This window comes from Aethina tumida, chromosome 2 (assembly GCF_024364675.1).
Source record: "Aethina tumida isolate Nest 87 chromosome 2, icAetTumi1.1, whole genome shotgun sequence".
Taxonomy (NCBI): Eukaryota; Metazoa; Arthropoda; class Insecta; order Coleoptera; family Nitidulidae; genus Aethina; species Aethina tumida.
The window spans coordinates 16,371,391-16,390,013 of NC_065436.1; the positions used below are offsets into that span (position 1 = coordinate 16,371,391).

General features: G+C 27.5%; 1 protein-coding gene across 4 annotated transcripts in view; it reads left to right on the forward strand.

Moving 5' to 3' along the window:
• LOC109597540 (heterogeneous nuclear ribonucleoprotein C) overlaps positions 1 to 18,623 on the forward strand; it is a 190,813-nt gene that overhangs the window by 86,366 nt on the left and 85,824 nt on the right. For all 4 annotated transcript variants that reach the window (XM_049963507.1, XM_049963510.1, XM_049963508.1 and 1 more), the window contains one exon: positions 14,989 to 15,146. In XM_049963507.1, coding sequence (XP_049819464.1) covers positions 14,989 to 15,146 — 158 coding nt within the window. The remainder of the gene's footprint in view (positions 1 to 14,988; positions 15,147 to 18,623) is intronic.

Below are 18,623 nucleotides of genomic sequence, written 5' to 3' on the forward strand. Positions count from 1 at the left end.
ATGAGTCGTATCTATTAAATAATGTTCACACATACTTATATTTGCCATGTCCGTGTTATTTCTGGTCAGTAGTCAATGAATAATTTAACAGAAAAACTAATGTTTTTTTTTTAAATCACCATATTTTTATATATGGTTTATGACTATGAATTTGTTGCCACAGGAATACTTTAGTTTTGGTATGTTAAAAATCTTCCTCCATTTTCCCATGTTATACTTGCTTGAGATGCTTATATTACATTGTCGAGTAAGAACTTAATATGTATTGTTGGGAGAAATTGAGTTGGCATTTTCTGTCAGTCGCATGTGATGATTTCGGCTTGCTTGAAGCCAATTAACACCCTTTAAGGCCGCCATCTGGCGGTTCTGTAATTTTCTGACAAACTATTTCCTGTATAATCGTATGACGCTAATTCGAATAACATGAGATGAATGTCAATTATCAAATTATTGCATTGCCTGTATACTAAGGAGCTGCGACAGTTACTTACAAATCGATTTTGATTATCAAAATCTGTTTTATGCTGTGTACCATGTTATGTTGAACCTTTGATCATACACCTACGTAATATGTAACTTAAATTTAGTTTACTTATTATTATGTCGCCAACAGTTGAGAAAATTTTTAACATTAACATAATTAGGTAGTGGTAACAATCACAAAATACGACCGCAGTTCGATATAAAACGAAATAAATAGATTATAAAGATTGCATTGTCAAATATGCGAAGAAACGTATTGCCATAAGGCGATCTGCGACATATTTTTCACGGTTAGGCTCCAATTTTCAATATACCAACGCATTGGTAGCAGACTTAAATTTTTGGTGGATATCTTGGAGCTACACGAAATGCATTTTAGCTACGAGATGTGAAAAACAGATGTCGTGAAAGGAACCCAGCATGTGACATTGGATCTAAAGGCTGACAGAGTTTATTACTATAATATCTGCATAAGCGATATTCGTATGGTTTCGAAATTTTCATTTGACAAAGATATATGATGAGATTTATACATAAATATATTTTTTTTTATTTCTTCTATACATTTTTATTTTTTTTTTGTGATATTAAAAAAAATTAGTGAGTGTGTAAATGTTTGATTTTACTTTATTCAAAAATTAACCTTGTAAGAATATTTAATATATTGGAATATAAAACTGCTAATTGATGTTGAGGAAATGCAGTCATATATTAAATTACAATTTGTGTAATGTAAGTACTTACTGTACATATTGGGACTTCTAGGTCTAATTCGTTAGAAACAAGTATTAATTAAAACTATACTATACACATTTACTTTTTTGAAGATTCCAATAACGATGAGTTTCTGATAATATAAATAAATTAATTATTAAACTGTTTTCATGAACATTGTTGATTACTACAATATGGAATAAAAAGGTAATTTGTTAACCAATAATATTGGAAATAAAAAGGTAGCAAACAGAATTTTTTCGACAATAAGACGACGAAAGAGAGAATTTGTTAACCAATATTATGTCAGATATGGTACGTTAAAATGAGTGTGTAATGTAGTATTTAAATTTTTAATCAAATGGTATTATGTAACTCCTTCAAAATGAATATTTGAAAAGTGAAATAAATTGTTATATTATTACCATAAATTTAATGAAAGAACGATAGTCATAATTCCTTATTTAAAAAGTAAATTATCTCATTTTAATATTTTAATGAACAAAAGAAATTGTTGTTAAATCAAACAATTTTTAAACTATTTCTTGTTAATTTAATATTTAAATTTCTGTAAATATTATTTTATTCCTGTTGGAGATTTTAAAACATACAAACAAAGATTAAATAAATACATTTATTTAATTTAATTAATATTTTAAATTACTGATTCGAATTTGTATTTATTTACATAAAAAAATAATTACTAAATATATTAAATAATGTAATTTTATACTTTACTTTTTTTAATAAGGGTTTATGACTATCTACCAATTAATTTAATTTTTTTGTAAAAATATGTGACAAAAAATTGTAAATTAATTTTTAAACATTTATTTTATCATAAAATACCTTCATTTTTTATAATATTTTAATTTGTATTTTTATTACACTTATTACAATTATGTATACCTCTCAAAAATTTGTTTAGTTTAAATCAAAATATTAAATAGTTATTTAATATTTTTTGTAATGACCAGTTTAAGTATCTTACGCGATTCGAATTTACAAAGTTCGCACATAAGCACACTCAAATTTCACAGCTTCGTAAGTTTATTGTATAGTTAAAATGTAATAAGTAGGAAAACTATTTTGTAAGTTTGCGTAGTAAAAACGATAAAGCCCGGTATTATTATATTATGAGCACCTGGAATATGAGCATTTAATGAAAAGGGCGCCCGTCGTAACGGCAGGTGGGGGATCCCTAAGATCGTATAAGAATCCCAATATTTTAAAGTCAAATGGTTCGTCCCACTGTTTCATTATACGCGTGGCTTTGAGAAATATCGCACTTTAGCCAATTCCGTTTCCCGGTGTGAAACCTAATTTTCCACAACTGAGACAAACCCCATATTTTCAGCTACATTCCTTGATTGAATGATATGGGAGCACCGTGCATACGAATGGTGGCGAAACTGATACTTTCCCAAGTCGAATTTACTCGCGCAGGGATATTCTAAGATTTGTTATAACGTATAATTTCATTTGTGTTTCCAATTCCACCAGACGCGTTCGAGATTTAATTCTTTTTATACCTGCCTACTTTTTACCGGTTTAAATATTAAAAACGTTTTTATTCAGAACAAAGGGAAAATTTATCAAAATGCGTGCACATGAAATAAACTAAATTTGTGTAGTACAATAATTAAACTGTAGTCAAATTAATATTACAACAGGCGAAGATTTTGTTTTGGTCCCTTTACCTTTACGGAAATGAAAATTATCTTCAATTATTACAACAATTAATTTATAACTGAGTAAAGATGAAACAAAAGTTAAAATAGAGATATTAAAACTGCCTGATACATACAAAATTATTCAGAGATTACATGTTAATTTTAATAAATCTAACACATTGTATAATATAAAGAATATTGATCAGAAGCTATTACCAAGTTCATGAGAGATCAAATACCAACTAATTCAAATTTAAACTTTTTATGATTCTTTTACGACTTCGCCAGTTTATCCTTTAAATAAATAGGAGCTGTGAAATATTAGCGTGTTTTCCTCTTTGCGAATTTCCACCCTTTTCCATTTTTATCAAACATATTTAGTTAGTCTTCCTAAGTAATACACCGGCAATTTTGAGGTTAAAAGGATAAGCCCTTTATAGAGAAAGTATTCGGAAGTATGAAGAAGATTAGCTTTTTAAAAAGCCTCACTTATACCCCTTAAATTAAGTACTAGAACCAAATGGGATTTTTAGCAAGACACTTCAAAATGGAAACAGCGAAAGAATATATTTTTTAGTGCAATAATGCAGAAGGTTGCTGAAATGAATTTAAATTATCTTTTGAACGTGGAAGCGTATAAGGTCTTAAGTCTGATAATACTCACAAGTGCGAAAGAGTATTCTAAATTACGATTTTATGGTTCGGTGAAGTAGAAAGAAGTATCTCAAATGATTTAGTACATTAAATAAGTTACCATTTAGATGTAAATCGTGAACCTGATTTCTTAAATTGTTTCTGACATTTATATAAGCTATTGAATAATATTTCAAACGTCTCTAGAATCTCTATTGCATTCATTAGTTTCTATTTAAAGAACATTTTCACCATATCTGGTTTACAATCATAAATTTATCGATTATATTTGTTTAAATAACTCTTTATGCGCTTCTAAAAATGAAAATAATATTTTATTTAATATTTATATTAAATTTTAAATGTAATTTTTCACAAAACATTGAGTTGTTTAAATATATACGTACATACTATGTTAAAGGAGATATTCATTCAATTTTTAGTTTTTTTAAATTACTCCTTACAAACAATTTTTCATAGAAACTAGTGTGTAGAGTTTATTGTTCGTACTGAATTTTTAAAAACGTCAATAGTTGGTTTAGTTATTTTATTCATAAGTTTTGTCGGTCGACATTTTAAAAGGTAAACTCAATATAAAAAGTGCTTTTTTTAACATTTTTAAAATCTACTATATATCATAGATTTTAAAATTACTTCAATTCTTCAAACAACTCATCACTTATATATATTTCGAATCTGTATCAAGTATTAGCTTGACCTTGTCATTTAGGCCAATTTAGTATGAAAATTACTATACTTTATTTATACATCATTGTATTTTATAATCTTTTATAAATTCACAGCTAAACGGCCATGATTGTGTAATAAATTTAAAATTACTTCATCAAGCGTAACTTAAATCTCCACCGAAACAAATTTCCCAGAGTAATTTGTGCAGCAGAAAATGATAGTTTAGTGTTTAGCCGGGGTCTGGAAGACATATTTTAAATTAAGTTCCGTGAGGGTAAATCGACAAGCTACCCCAATGCATACGTACGCAACTTGGAGCTTAAACAGCACTTTTATCTTCTTAACACCTAAACCTGAATTGTAGTTGAGCTTAAAGTCGATTGAATGAGAAAATTGGAACGCTTAGAGCGCGATGAAATGGTCCAATAAGCTATTAGTGCGTCATACTGCTACGGTATTTAAAGGCCAGTCATCCAGTTTTTTTTACCTATAATTTTCAAGATAAAATTACACTGTGTGTTTCTACACGATTAATTAATTAAAATATTAATGGCGTTCAAAATTATAATGATTTTTATTTACCCATCTTTGTACACAAATCGTTGAAATGAATTGGTTTTACAAAATTGTAAATGATATCTTCAAATTACATCAACAATGCTTTTCAACTGAACAAACTAATTAGTTTATTTAATTGCGTTGCATCGAATCGATGAAAAGTTTATATTTTCTGCCAAAAGATATGTTAATGGGCAGAATGTAAATAGGCTATACAATAACCTATAGTTTATTCCAATAAAATGAAAAAAAGTAACATCATAGATAAATGGGCTCTTTAAATTTTTAATAGCTAATAAAAAACATATTTTGTTTAATGTATTAAACACTGTTAGCTGGTAGAACTTAACCTAGGCGTTGATGATGACACTCTGCATAAAGAAATTATCAGTGACATACAATCATGTGAAAAATAATAGGAACCTTTGTATCAAAAAAGTTGAAAATGCTCCTGGGTTACAATTTGTCTGAATTTATTCGAAATTAAATGCGATGTGTGGTTCCTGGTGGAGGAAGCGTGAAATTCAATTCTCCAGAAAACATGCTAAATGTTGATAGACTCGATGCCTCAACGATGTTATTAAAAATAGAGCAATTCTGAAATTGTCTCTATTTTATTTCACATGAAAATGTATTTTTTTTTATTTTTGTACATTAGGAGCATAGGAGTAATTAAAAATAAATACTCCTTTCAAAACTTATTGAAAACATTGGTCTAATTTGCATTTTTTCTGTATACCACAAGTGTCCTTATTATTTTTCACATCACTGTACGTATATAAACGTATAAATAGTTATTCTAGAAATTAATAGTTTCAATAATATAGTATACGTGTGTAGGTAGTTGAGTTATTAATCATAGAAACTAACGATTATTCCAAATTTAACTTCCGTAATTAATAAAGCCCGAAGCTAAATTTCAGCATTGTGTGAGTTAGTGAATATTGTTTGTCCTTTTATCAACTAAACAATATTTTTAAGAATTGTCTGATTTCCACTATAGTTCAAACAAACATAATTTTATCATAAATTTGATTAAAATATTTTATAGACTACCATATTTACGAAGTAACTTACAGAAAATATTCCACACACCCACTAATCGACTCTATTAACCAGTCAATTAGTTTGCTTGATGTTTCCTAAACAAGAAAACAAGTTTGAATATTATAAATTATGTCTCATATTTTGATAACCAAATAGATTATTTTAATGGATTTAATTAGTAAGTAAAAATAAATAGAAAATATTATAGATAATTTAGATAGATAGATATTATTACTTATACAAGTACAATTTGTACATATTCACATTTATATAAATAAAGTTTCTTAGTTAACCAAATTACAAAAACTTTACAAGGAAACAATTCTACATTCATTTAACTGTGACATTAGTATACATATTACCATTTTCTTTTATATTTGCTTCTTTTTTCTGTTTCCGGAATTGGCACATGAATTTGATATAAATTCATATCGCGTTAAATTGCACATAACAGTAATCATGAATGTTCAATGAACACATTTTCCCTGATATATTTGGCGAAGTGAATATCAGTTTACTCAATTCTTGAGGGGCCATAACCTCTTTACATAGCACCTAATAAAATTTGAATTTGCTGAGTTTTCTTACGTTTATGAACTCATAAAAGGCACCGATTTTATATTTTTTACTATTTTTTAATACAATAATTTCTCTTTATCAAATTACTGTGATAACTTTTTAATAAATATTATTCTTCTCATTTAGAATACTCATTACCTTAGAACCAAAGATCCCTAATGATAGTTCTTCTCTATACTTTTTCCATATCGACTATTGTAGCCTGAACCATTCGTACAACGTTACTTTATATTGGATCTGTAATTTATTTTTATAATACAATTTTTTTAGAAACTTTTCTGAAAACTTCCAAACAGGCTCAAATATTTTATGGAACAATGTAATGCTACATTTACATTTTGTATGTAAATCACTGAATTATTAAAACTTTTGTTATAGACGATGACTTTAGTTTATATTTAGTACTTTATTAAAATGTTGTTGATTAAAATCCTAATTGTTTTAATAGCCTTTTTAATTACCACTATGTGATTTCTTTGTGTTGGTATTTAAAGTCACTTTGAACATTTCTATTTAGTTTACTGCATTTGAATGTAAACTTGAAAATAACTATAATTTAATATTTTACTTAAAGTATTTAACTTTTTAAATAATGTATGCATGTAATTATAATGCATTCTTTTATTACGGTACTTTATTCAACATTCATATACCAATGGAATACGTTGTAGATAAATATATTTTAATAATATATGAGAAACAATTATAAATTTAACAAACATCTCAGCATAACCATAACCGGAACATTCAATAGATCAATTTCTACCTGTAAATGCATCAAATGTTTCGATGCACATCGCAATTCATTGCGTAGGACTCAAAATGCAAAGCGTGATGTAGTGTCAAAATTGGCGCATAATTTTACAATATCTTAATTGCCTGGTCCTATAGAGCAGTGCTGTGTCAGTTACATTGCCGCTGTGTATCAACTGTCACACCGCAATGCCGAATACAGAAATCAATTAACATTACTCTAATTAGGGTTATATTGTAATGTCAACTGGTGTAGAATTGTTGTCCAATACATATAGATACGATATTTCAATACATAAATCATTTGGGCATTATATTCCTTCCATAATTAAATCATTGCTCAATGAAACATGTGTTGATTTCAGGCGGGCATTAATTACGACCGTCTGCTGCGCTAAGACTACACCGAAATAGACAATACTTGTGAATATTGGTGGAATACGTTTTCGCAACTCGAGCACTTTAGAGATACTTGTTACCCTGAATTACGGTTTTGTGTCTATATGTACTTAATATTTAACGTTTAATTGCCTTAAGGAGGTGTTATAATTGCAAAACATATGTAATTACATCGTGTTTGCAAATGTAATGAATTTTTAACAATTAATTAGTAAAATACAAGTTTACAATACAAATTCTTAATTAATAAATTTTCTGTTGATTCTATCTGTCCCAAAATTGATGCTTCGGTTAACCCCTATTGAAAAAAATATAAATTTAAGTTCTCCTCTACTGTTTCATATATTTGTAATTCTGTCAAAAATTAACGAAATAACACAGATCTTTTTATTTTCGAATAAGCTTTACTATAAAATAATTTTTTTTTATTTTTTTTATTGACAGATAAAAGTTTCATTCTTAGTTTAGTATAAGTTCAATTACAATTTTGTAACAAGTTAAAAGTTTGAATTTCTAGTTGATTTGTTAATTTCAAATCTATATATATATATATATATATATATATATATATATATATATATATATATATATATATAAGATTTCATAATAATTTTCACTTTTTCGAAAAGTATTAATAATGTTATAATATTTAAAATTTCTTCACTTTTATTTTATTTTACAAATAAAACTTTCATTCATTCTTCATTTAATGCAACAAGTTAAATTAGTTCTATTTTATTAGAAGCAAGCTAAAGCCTACAGATTGAATAAGAACTGATTATATAACATTCCAAAGATGAAATATTAATAATGTATAATTTACAAAGAGACATACACAACTATGAATGAACATCAACCAAATTAAGTGAACTAATTTTCGCAAAGCCGCTTCCATGACGCCATTGTTTAAAGGCACTTTTGTATACGACATTTGTTGAAAGACACAAACCTCATCCCCAAAGTTCATATCATCTCGTGCAGGTTACGATGAAGTTATCGTTCGGCGCAATAGATATTAAGTGTAAAAACTCTTATTTAAACCCCGTTTCAATGCTATTCACAGCGTACTCTTCATTGTTGCATTCAGTGCACAGTGCGATACCAATGGGGCTCCGGCATTCCCGCTTTTAGAAATGAAGCAATGTAGAACCTATGTCCGACGCTTCCTGAAACTGGATGCCCGCCGTATTCATTGCAAGTTTTCCTGCAATAACTATGTCTGCATTTCTGCCGTAGATAGAGAGACTGGTTACAAATTTATTACCATGACTTTTAACTTTCTGTTCATATATTTATGTTTTTAGCACATCGATTTGGACGCTGTACATGAAATATAACTGCATTCAATACATTATTGTATTTATATTTTTAAATTGTTAATATTATTACTATATAAAAATTTATTTACCCAGTTCTAACTATATACGAAATATAATTTATTTAACATTCAGGCAGGGTATCAAAAATTTAAATTATAACATAAACTTATAAATAATAAAAACTTCTTCTGTGTATCAACTATTATAAAAATCGTGGAATTATAAGAGTATGTAATGCATATAATTACAAAAAGTCAATTTTCTTTATGTAACCGACATATTTCTAAAACTTAATTTAGTATTAATGCTTTATGAACATTCATTGTTAGGAAATAAATTACACGAGTGCCTCATGAATGAATTATATATAAATTTTCATTAATTTTAATGTGCAAACAAAGTTGATTACAATAGGGAAATAAATAGTGACAATATTAAATTTATAGATAAACTACATTTAAAATTTATTTGCAAACAAAAGATAATTTATTATTTGACATAATAAGCTTATACGTGTTAGTTTCCTGGTTAATTATTACAACTACATATCAGTGAATATTATTCCAATTAGTCTATAGTCAGAAATAGTACAATAATTGGTTTTTGTTAACAGAATTAGAACTAACCTATGTTATTTACGTTACAATTATGTAATAATATATAATTAAGCTTTGTTTAACTAAAAAACATAATGGTGATTTATTAACATAGAATGAGTTGTTTCACTGTTTCATATAATTATTTTCTCTTGTTGTAGTTTTATTAATGGAACATTTCGATTCGTTGTGGTATTTTATTATATTTTATTAAGAGAAAGGAATCTGGAATGCCTACAGAGCTACTACGAATATTGTCACAATCATTGTGTCCCATAATTTATAGCGATTCAGTGCACATGTGCTATTCAAGGGCAATATTAGCATTATCAAAGTCTTTTGCAGGAACTCTGTAAATCCTGTAAATTGTGTGATAGTATATTTACAAAACTTGTAAATATGTAGGGTTCTTTATTTTTTTTTTTTCTTTTTGTCCTAGTTCTGTCAAATATACATATTTAATATTAATTATTTTTCAAAGATAATTCATAAAACTTTTTAAATGTTAAATGTTATATTAAAATATCAAGGTTACTTTTGATTATTATTACTGTTTTATCATTAACATATTTGAAGAATTTACTAGATGTCAAAAGTAAAGCAAAATATTTAAGACGATGATTCTTCATTCATTTTAAGAAAAAAATAAACTTCATATAAATCTATGTATATAAATATACCCGTTTTAATATTTGTTATACAGGGTGGTAAAGTTTTCAAAGCTTGTCTCTTCTTTTGAGCAATGCCAATAAAATTGAATTGAAAACGTTTTCAAATTATTTTTTAAACCACACAAGAGTTTGCTCCGGCAATTTTTTTTACCTTATTTTACAAAAGGACATATTTATACCAATAAACCATGTTTCTAATTTTATCTTAAAGTTATGAAATTAATATATAAATAGAATTATCTACAGATAACATTTTTTTACTAAATGAAATAACATCATTTTAATTAAGTTTGTACATTTATAGTAATGGAGAATCGTGGTACCAATTTTATTGATAATTAATAATAAACGACCCACCCAATAATATTCCATATTGCTTGTAGATACGCAATCCAGATTATTAGACTGTGTAGTTAGACATGAAATTACTCTATTTCAAAATTATTGAAAAGGGAAAATGATATATTTTCTAATATAGGTCATTGATCTTCATATACATATAAAAAACTTATTCAGTATTCAGTAGTGACCAAAATTATATAGGAATCCAAATTCAATCAACCAAAAAGTATTATGAAGGATTCGTTATGACATGGAATTGCTTCTCTGGGTGTGGGGCCACTTCATTGAATAGAAAGTTATACAAACCGCTTTATGTAGTCATATTAAATGTCATCAACATCACATATTAACAAAACGATGCCACAATAAAATGTGACCACAGACTGGTGACAGAACAAAACATGCCTTGACCAGTCTCCAATTCTCAATCCTATTAAGAATACCTAGGCAGGCAAATAAAGCATGTGACCTATCCCAATTTAAATGAACTCTTCGGTGCTCTTCAGGAGCAAACCAATATTTGACTTTTTATACTATAATAAAGCATAAAGTAAATAAATTATATATGCATATACAGTAGTACCATAATAACTATGATTATTACTATATATTATACAGTGACATTAATAATATATTTTATGTTATATATAATATATTTTGGTATCATTATAATATAAATAAAATTAACAAAAATACTAATTTTGTTATTTTAACTGGACATTACCCTCTTAATTAATATTGCATGGCCTAATCTACCCGTTTTTGAACTTGGCAGTTTTCTGACAGGACCGAATAAATTACACCCTTAATAATTAGTCGATCCGCAGTGATAAATAAATAATGGACGTAGGTATACCTTTTTGCAGCATCTCGTAAAACTGATATTGTCACTCAATGGCGTACTTCGAAAACCATCAAGCCCATCACGTACATTTCATCGGACATATATGTGTTGCTGTATAATTTATTCGGTGCGTACATGGGTGGCAGCCGCATGCGAAAAAATTGGGGCCCATTGTTAAAAGTAAATCACGCCGAATGCATATTTGATATGTTGCTTCGTTGAAATCTATTTGTGTCCATTGTAGCCTGTTTTGTCACCGAATGAATCTATGCACTATAGATCTAATGACATTAATCAACTTGTGGCATGGCATGTCACTACATGGAATGCTTCGCTCTACTATTTAGATTTTTCAGGAAGGCGAATATCAAGTTTTTATATTAATTTCTCATGCACTTTCATTATCATTAACTTAAAAAAAGAAAAAATTCAGTCCATGCATTTATGACTGTTTTTTGGTTTTGAAATATTTTAACAGTCGTATGAATGTCAAAACCGATAGGGGTAGTTTTTTTAATCAGTCGACGTGTATTACAAAAATTCATAATAAATTATCACCTACAACACAACACAACTGGTAGTATTTCTACTGTGAACAGTTCTAATATTATTGTGTTAAGGGTGGGAAATATATGAGGGTTGCAATTTATGCAGAGAACGTTTATTCGCAACAACAAATTATGCTGTACTTGCAAAATCTTTTATAACAAATATAATTATATGTTTTAATTTATTTTTATCAAATTAATAATTGTCCTTAATACTTTTAAATGACATTATCAAAATAATTTTAATTAGATATTTAAGATATTGGATTGACATAAAAATCTTTTGGAAAAAACTTAAATAGTTGTATTATTTTGGCATGTTAGACAGTCCCGTCTGTCGATTTTACTTGTTCTTAAAGTTTTGGTGGATGCGCTCTGGCAGTTCTCTATATTTTAGAGACTGCCAGATAGCTGTGCCAGATAATGTGGTAAAATTTTTAAGTAACAGACAATAAATGAAGATATTTATTTTTGCCAGACTTAAATTTTCATAAAATATCTATGTCGATATTCAAGATCCCTCTAAAAGCTTAAGTAAAAATCATAAAAAATAATACTTGTAATAAAATACTTTGAGGAAATATTTAATACTAAACAGTTTAAAACATTGGCTCATATTCAAGTTCACGTTGATTTTTTTAACGTGAAACTTTTAAATATCTAATAAACATTCAACGACAAACATATCCATATTCAAAAATTCATCATTCCACAGGGGAAATATAGTAGTGTTAAAATGAGTGCACTCTCCCCCTCAAATGTGGCAGGGCGTAAGTTTAATTAAATATTAAATTAGGAGCCCCTATTTTATTGTTTGTTATTGCAGGTCCAAATTTTGCTGCTAAAAGCACGAACAAAAATTCAGTTTCCCTTTGTCACGCCTGCGGGGATGGAGAAGTTGGACTATGTACTTAATAGTAACATTATATATAATTTTTGTGACAAAACGACTGTATGTGTAATAGATGCAAACTGAAAATTGTTTTGTTTGGTGACAAGTTGCCATGTCAGATGCTAATGAAATCAACGTCATACATTATTACGTCTGACGAGAGATATCGCGTTGTGATTCACGTGGGTTAATATTATTCACTTTGTTCTAATCATTTATAAAAAAATTGTAAACCACGTGACAGGAACTGGCAAACCATTACGAGTGTCACACAGTAATACCTGCAGGAGCCCACCTAAAAAAAGGGGGACGCCTGTCTCCTATCCCTACCCTTCTATTTTATAAGGGTCTGATAGTCAACATGCTTCCGTCGTTTCTGGTTCAACCCTTAGTAGGGCTCCGGCATCCGTTGAGCGCGCTTCGATTCCAATGTACTGTGATAAAGACATTAAAAAGTTAATCGGCGCGTTGTTACAAATGTACGTATACAAGTTATCAAAATTGTTTGGGTTAATTGGTCAGTGATTTTCACAGCATTGTTATTATAGTTTCATGACAGTGAGTTTTTTATTGCAAAACGTTTGTTATAGTGTTTCGGAAATGGAAAATAATCAGTAACGTATTTTTATAAATGTGGACGGTGTATATTATATTCAATAAATTGTTTAATGTTTTTTTGTTGTTTATTTATTTTAAATGTTGTTATATATTAGAGTTTCTATTTGTCTATTTTATTACAAAATTAAAAAAATATTTGTTTATCATACACATCCATCCAATTATTTTGGTTATTTATTTTAATTTAATATACAATATTGTAGGTTCTTTAAAAAAAGTTTGAAATATGCAGAATAAATTGTTTTATTTTTTAATCCATCCTTTGTTTGAAATTTCCTATGTGTATGTCATTTTTTAATACGTGTATCATATATTCTGGTTAGTATAATATGTTGTTTGATAAATATTTAAAAAATATATGTAAGGATTAAATACACTGAAAGAAATAAAAGAAATTATACAAATTTAGTATTATTTTATTAATAAATTTTATAATATTTATACAACCCATTCTCCAATATAAATGAGTGAATAAATATTAATACAAAAACGAAATTGACAAAATAATAAATTCATTAAATAAAAAATACGTTTTGCACTAGTGATTGTTAATAAATAATTGATTTATTAAATTCATCAGTGTTAATTTATATTCGGCAAAATTATGCTATAGTAATTTAATCGAAAACTGTAATAAAATTTTCTATTATTTCCTTTGATATTGTTATACGAACAAAATAATATTGGTATGTGGAGGCACGTTTTATGCATACTTTATCACATTCATTCACTCATTTTAAATATTAAAACGTGAATCAATTTTATACGTAATTATATTATACAATATATTTTTACGAATCATTAACACTTATTACAGTTATATAAATGCACGTCTACACTCTTAAATAAAATAAATTCATAGTTTGAATATAAAATATTTTTCATAATTTTATATATTATATTATTTATAATTTGTTTAAAAAATTACTAAATCTATAAAAAATAAATGATAATTTGTATAGTTCTAAGTATACAAGGGTACATATTTATAATTGAAGCTAATGTCATTTTGAGCATTTGTAACGTTTTCAGAGTAGAAAATAGGCTTTTTGGTCAATTAATTTTCAATATACAGTATTTTCCTAGTAATATTTTGCAACAAATTTAATCATAATTATTGTTTTTTTTTTTTGATAAACTTTAAAATCTTTTGAAAGTAACTTTTTTGTTCAATTAATTTTCATCATACTGCATTTGTAAAATAAACTCCTAAAACAAATTTAATTGTATATATTTTTATTATTTGATAAAACTAATAATGTTTATATTTGTTTAATTTAAAATATAGAACAAAATATTGTATAAATTATTAAATGACAAAACTTGCCGTAAAATAAATAGAAATGTCTGTGGTACCTGAAAATATATAAGGATGGACGAGAATCTAAGGTACTCAAAATTATAATTACATAACCTTAAAGAAAAATATAAAAAACCGAAGCACTAAAATTAAAATTTCTTGCATAAAGAAGCCGATAATTTTTTTAATAATTGTCACATCTTCTTCATACTTGTACCACGAACATTATGTCAATAAATTAATTAAATTATTTTTCAATGTGCATCGATTTATAATTCATAAAAGGAAAAGATAAAAGAGCTAATTAACCGCGTTTCCGTTTTTTCCAGGCAAGCTGCCAAAATGAAGATGAGCAAAGTAGGAAACCAAACAAATTCGCAGGACCCTCAAGCAGTGAACTCGAGAGTTTTTGTTGGAAATCTAAATACATTCCAGTGCTCCAAAACGGACGTTGAAAGGATGTTCCAGCGATATGGGCGGCTTGCAGGTAAGCGCTCTTATTTTGATAATTTGCGTTATTTATTTTCATTCGTCTCATTAATTCGCGGCAACACAATTACCTTAATAAATTAGTTTTTGATACAATTTTAAGAGCCAAGTTTGTTTTGCAATAAAGAAAGCAGTTTCATGTTTGTAAGAGAGACGGAAATTATAAGTGGGAAACGGCGAAATTAAATTAATCTCAAATAAGCCGAGTAAAAATTGAAGTGGAGTTGGTATTTAAAGGAGTTCTCGGCTGTGTTATCATAAAAATTGTACCACACCTATAAAGTTAATATAATAATTTAACGACCGTACTAAACGTCACAACTGACCGTATATTTGATTATGAAAAACATAAAATTATGTTTTATAATATTTCGTATGTTAATTGACGATTTAAACTTATTTAATTTTACATTAATTGGATATAACAGGTTAAAATTTTATGCTAAAATATAAAACTACGTAGAATATAAAATGTTTACTTGTTTATTTTTGGTTTCCTGTTACTGAAAGCAAGATGTAGCGAAAGTAATAAATTTTTGTTAGGGGAATGTTAATACCGACAGCCAACGCACGCACATACATTCCCCTAATATATTATTATCCGCACAATTAATATTAATAACCGTCAAGAGATGAGACAATGATAAGAATATATTAGATTTACTTTTCCAGAATTAACAGATATGAAACACTTTGATATTAAAATCTAATTAAGATTACACCGAATAAACACATTAAACATTTTGTTGGTGATAACAGTCAAGGCTCACGTTGAAATTAATTGACATATGGTGCCATTACATTTAAAATATAAAAGTGCATCCACCAAATAATAAGATTAGATTTTATATATAAATTCATTTTTATTGCATTTTTCTTGGGGGAACTAATAACTAACAGGTTCTTCATATGATATATAAAAACACTTTATTACGGAAACAATATCAAATACCATAAAATAAAAATGGAATAACGAAATGTTTGAAGTATCTATAAAGACATTTTATTTTACGAATACAAAAATAAAACTGTATTTTGAAGGGAAGTAAAAACATTTGACAATTTTAAATTTCATCTGTGGACTACTAAATAAAATAAATATATTGTATTTTTATTTTAAGCAATTTTATATAAAAACAAATAAAACGTTAAAATTAATTACAATTAAAAAAGTATATAATTGGATATATGCAACTTGAAAATTGTACAAAGATAAAAAACCTAAATTGTGAGGCCAGTAATTAAGTTTATACCTAAGAAACCCGAAAACATCTTACCAGAGTTAATACATCAGAGCGTAAAGAACACGAGAGGCGATATTAAGAAATAAATTGTATATCTGTAATGACATATCTCTCTATAAGCAAGCAGAAAAGCGAATCAGAAAGCAATAAGAAAGTGTAGTGTTTTTTTTACAGTCGGTGGTAACGCGATTTCTGTTAGCAAGCCAATGAAGTGTCTTATCATGGTTGTTCAGTGCTCGCAAAGGCCTGGTAATTTCATATCACTAACCCAATTCCCTTGATTAGATTCTGGATGGGTGGCCAATAAATTGACTGGAGACTTCATCCATTTCTCATCGCTAACTTGATTGCCGTCTCGGGGACCTAGAATAGGATTTCATAGCAAAGTGGTTAGTCTTTGTTTCAGTTTCATTTCTTCGATTTAGGGCCCTTTATTACTTTAATAAGTGAATTATAACTTCATCTTGTAATTTTCTGTCTTCGAGTTTTTCTCAATTGGATTGTGATTAATCATTTTAAAGGGAATAATTTTAAATATAATCATCGAGTCAAATGCTGCATTTTCAAGATCTTGGGATGGGACCCCTTTCTGTCTTCCACTGAATTTACACAGCCTAATAAATTGCTATAAATAATCTCGATCGAAACACATAATGTATACGTGCCACTTCCTTGAAAAATGATGATAGTAAAAATGTTCCACCCTTTTTATTCATTAGACACGACTAAATACACATGCATTGACGTCAATTCCGGTGTTTATCATATACCTAGATTAAGTTTTTTGATCATAACTCGTCAGGACGGACTAATTTAAAAAGTAATTTATTTAATTACTGTCAAATCATTTTTAAATATTTAGAATATTATTGGCACCAGTAAACAAGATGTCGGATTAAAAGGGGAAAACCACATCATCAATGAGTGAGTATGTACACACATAAAAGATGTCAGAAAATGAATAATGACTTTGTTTCTTTAGAAAGTAATTTTTGGGTCATTTATTTTTAATATCATTGTATTTATAATCTGAAATTAGACTAGAATAATAAATAATATAAATTTACCCTATTTAAATTCACGTCAGTTTTCTCTATAGAATTTTAATTAGCAATTTGTTTAATTATTTAGAATATTGAAACATAAACTTTTTTAATCTAAAAAAGGGAAATACCACTCATACATTAAATAAATTGCCATTATTTTCGTGACATAATGATAACACCTACCTTGACAAGTAATTTTTTTAGGTCAGTCATTTTTGATTGCTCTGTAGTTACGTTGTATACATAAAACATACTAATTAGATATACTAATAACATTTTACAACACAAAACATACGTTGAAAAAATGTTTGTACACACTATTTATATAAAAGTACAATAAATTTAAATTGGGTAAATTCTTCTTTAGAATTTTTTATGTAAAGCTTAAAATAATTTCGAAAATTTATTATTATTAAAAGCATTTTAATTAAAGTAGCTTTTACAATATATTAATCACTTTTTTAATTTGAAGTACACAACGTGTCCGGCAGATTAAATTTTCTTTATTATTCATTACCACCGACGGACTAAATAAGCAGTAAAGAGATTTATTAAAAGTCCGTATGCAATCATACAAATGCCGAGAGTCTGTTCAATTTTAAATTTCTAATTTCCCACCAATTTATCAGCCGGGAAAATTTTATCACATTTCGCGTGAGAGGTGGTGGAAAAAACATGATAAACCAGACACACATAATATGTATGTAGTAGACTGAATTTAATTAAGAGAAAATTTATTTTTCGTATTGTTTATTTGTAATAATAAATGAATATTTTATCACAGAATAACAAAACGATTTCCAATTTGATTTCTGATAAATTTTAATAATAAAGTACATTGATTAATTTTTATTTATTTATTATTCGAAATAAAGTAACACTTTTTTAGTGGGAAAATACTGGTTGGTGGGTTCCATGTTATTCTTTTTATTTACACTTCTTTGAAGTGTTTTAAAAAACGATAGTTAAATATACTCATTAAACATTAAATAGTGTGATACTATTTTCACAACTGACATAAATGTTTTAAAGTACAGAATAAACAAACATACAGTTACATCTAAACTTTGACACTGCATAAATAGAGCCAGTCCCAAAAGCACAAACAACCGCCGCCGACACCATTTATTTCATCCAGAAACTTTGAAACTATCAGCCGTTCTTATTTGGCCTCTATGTTTAATT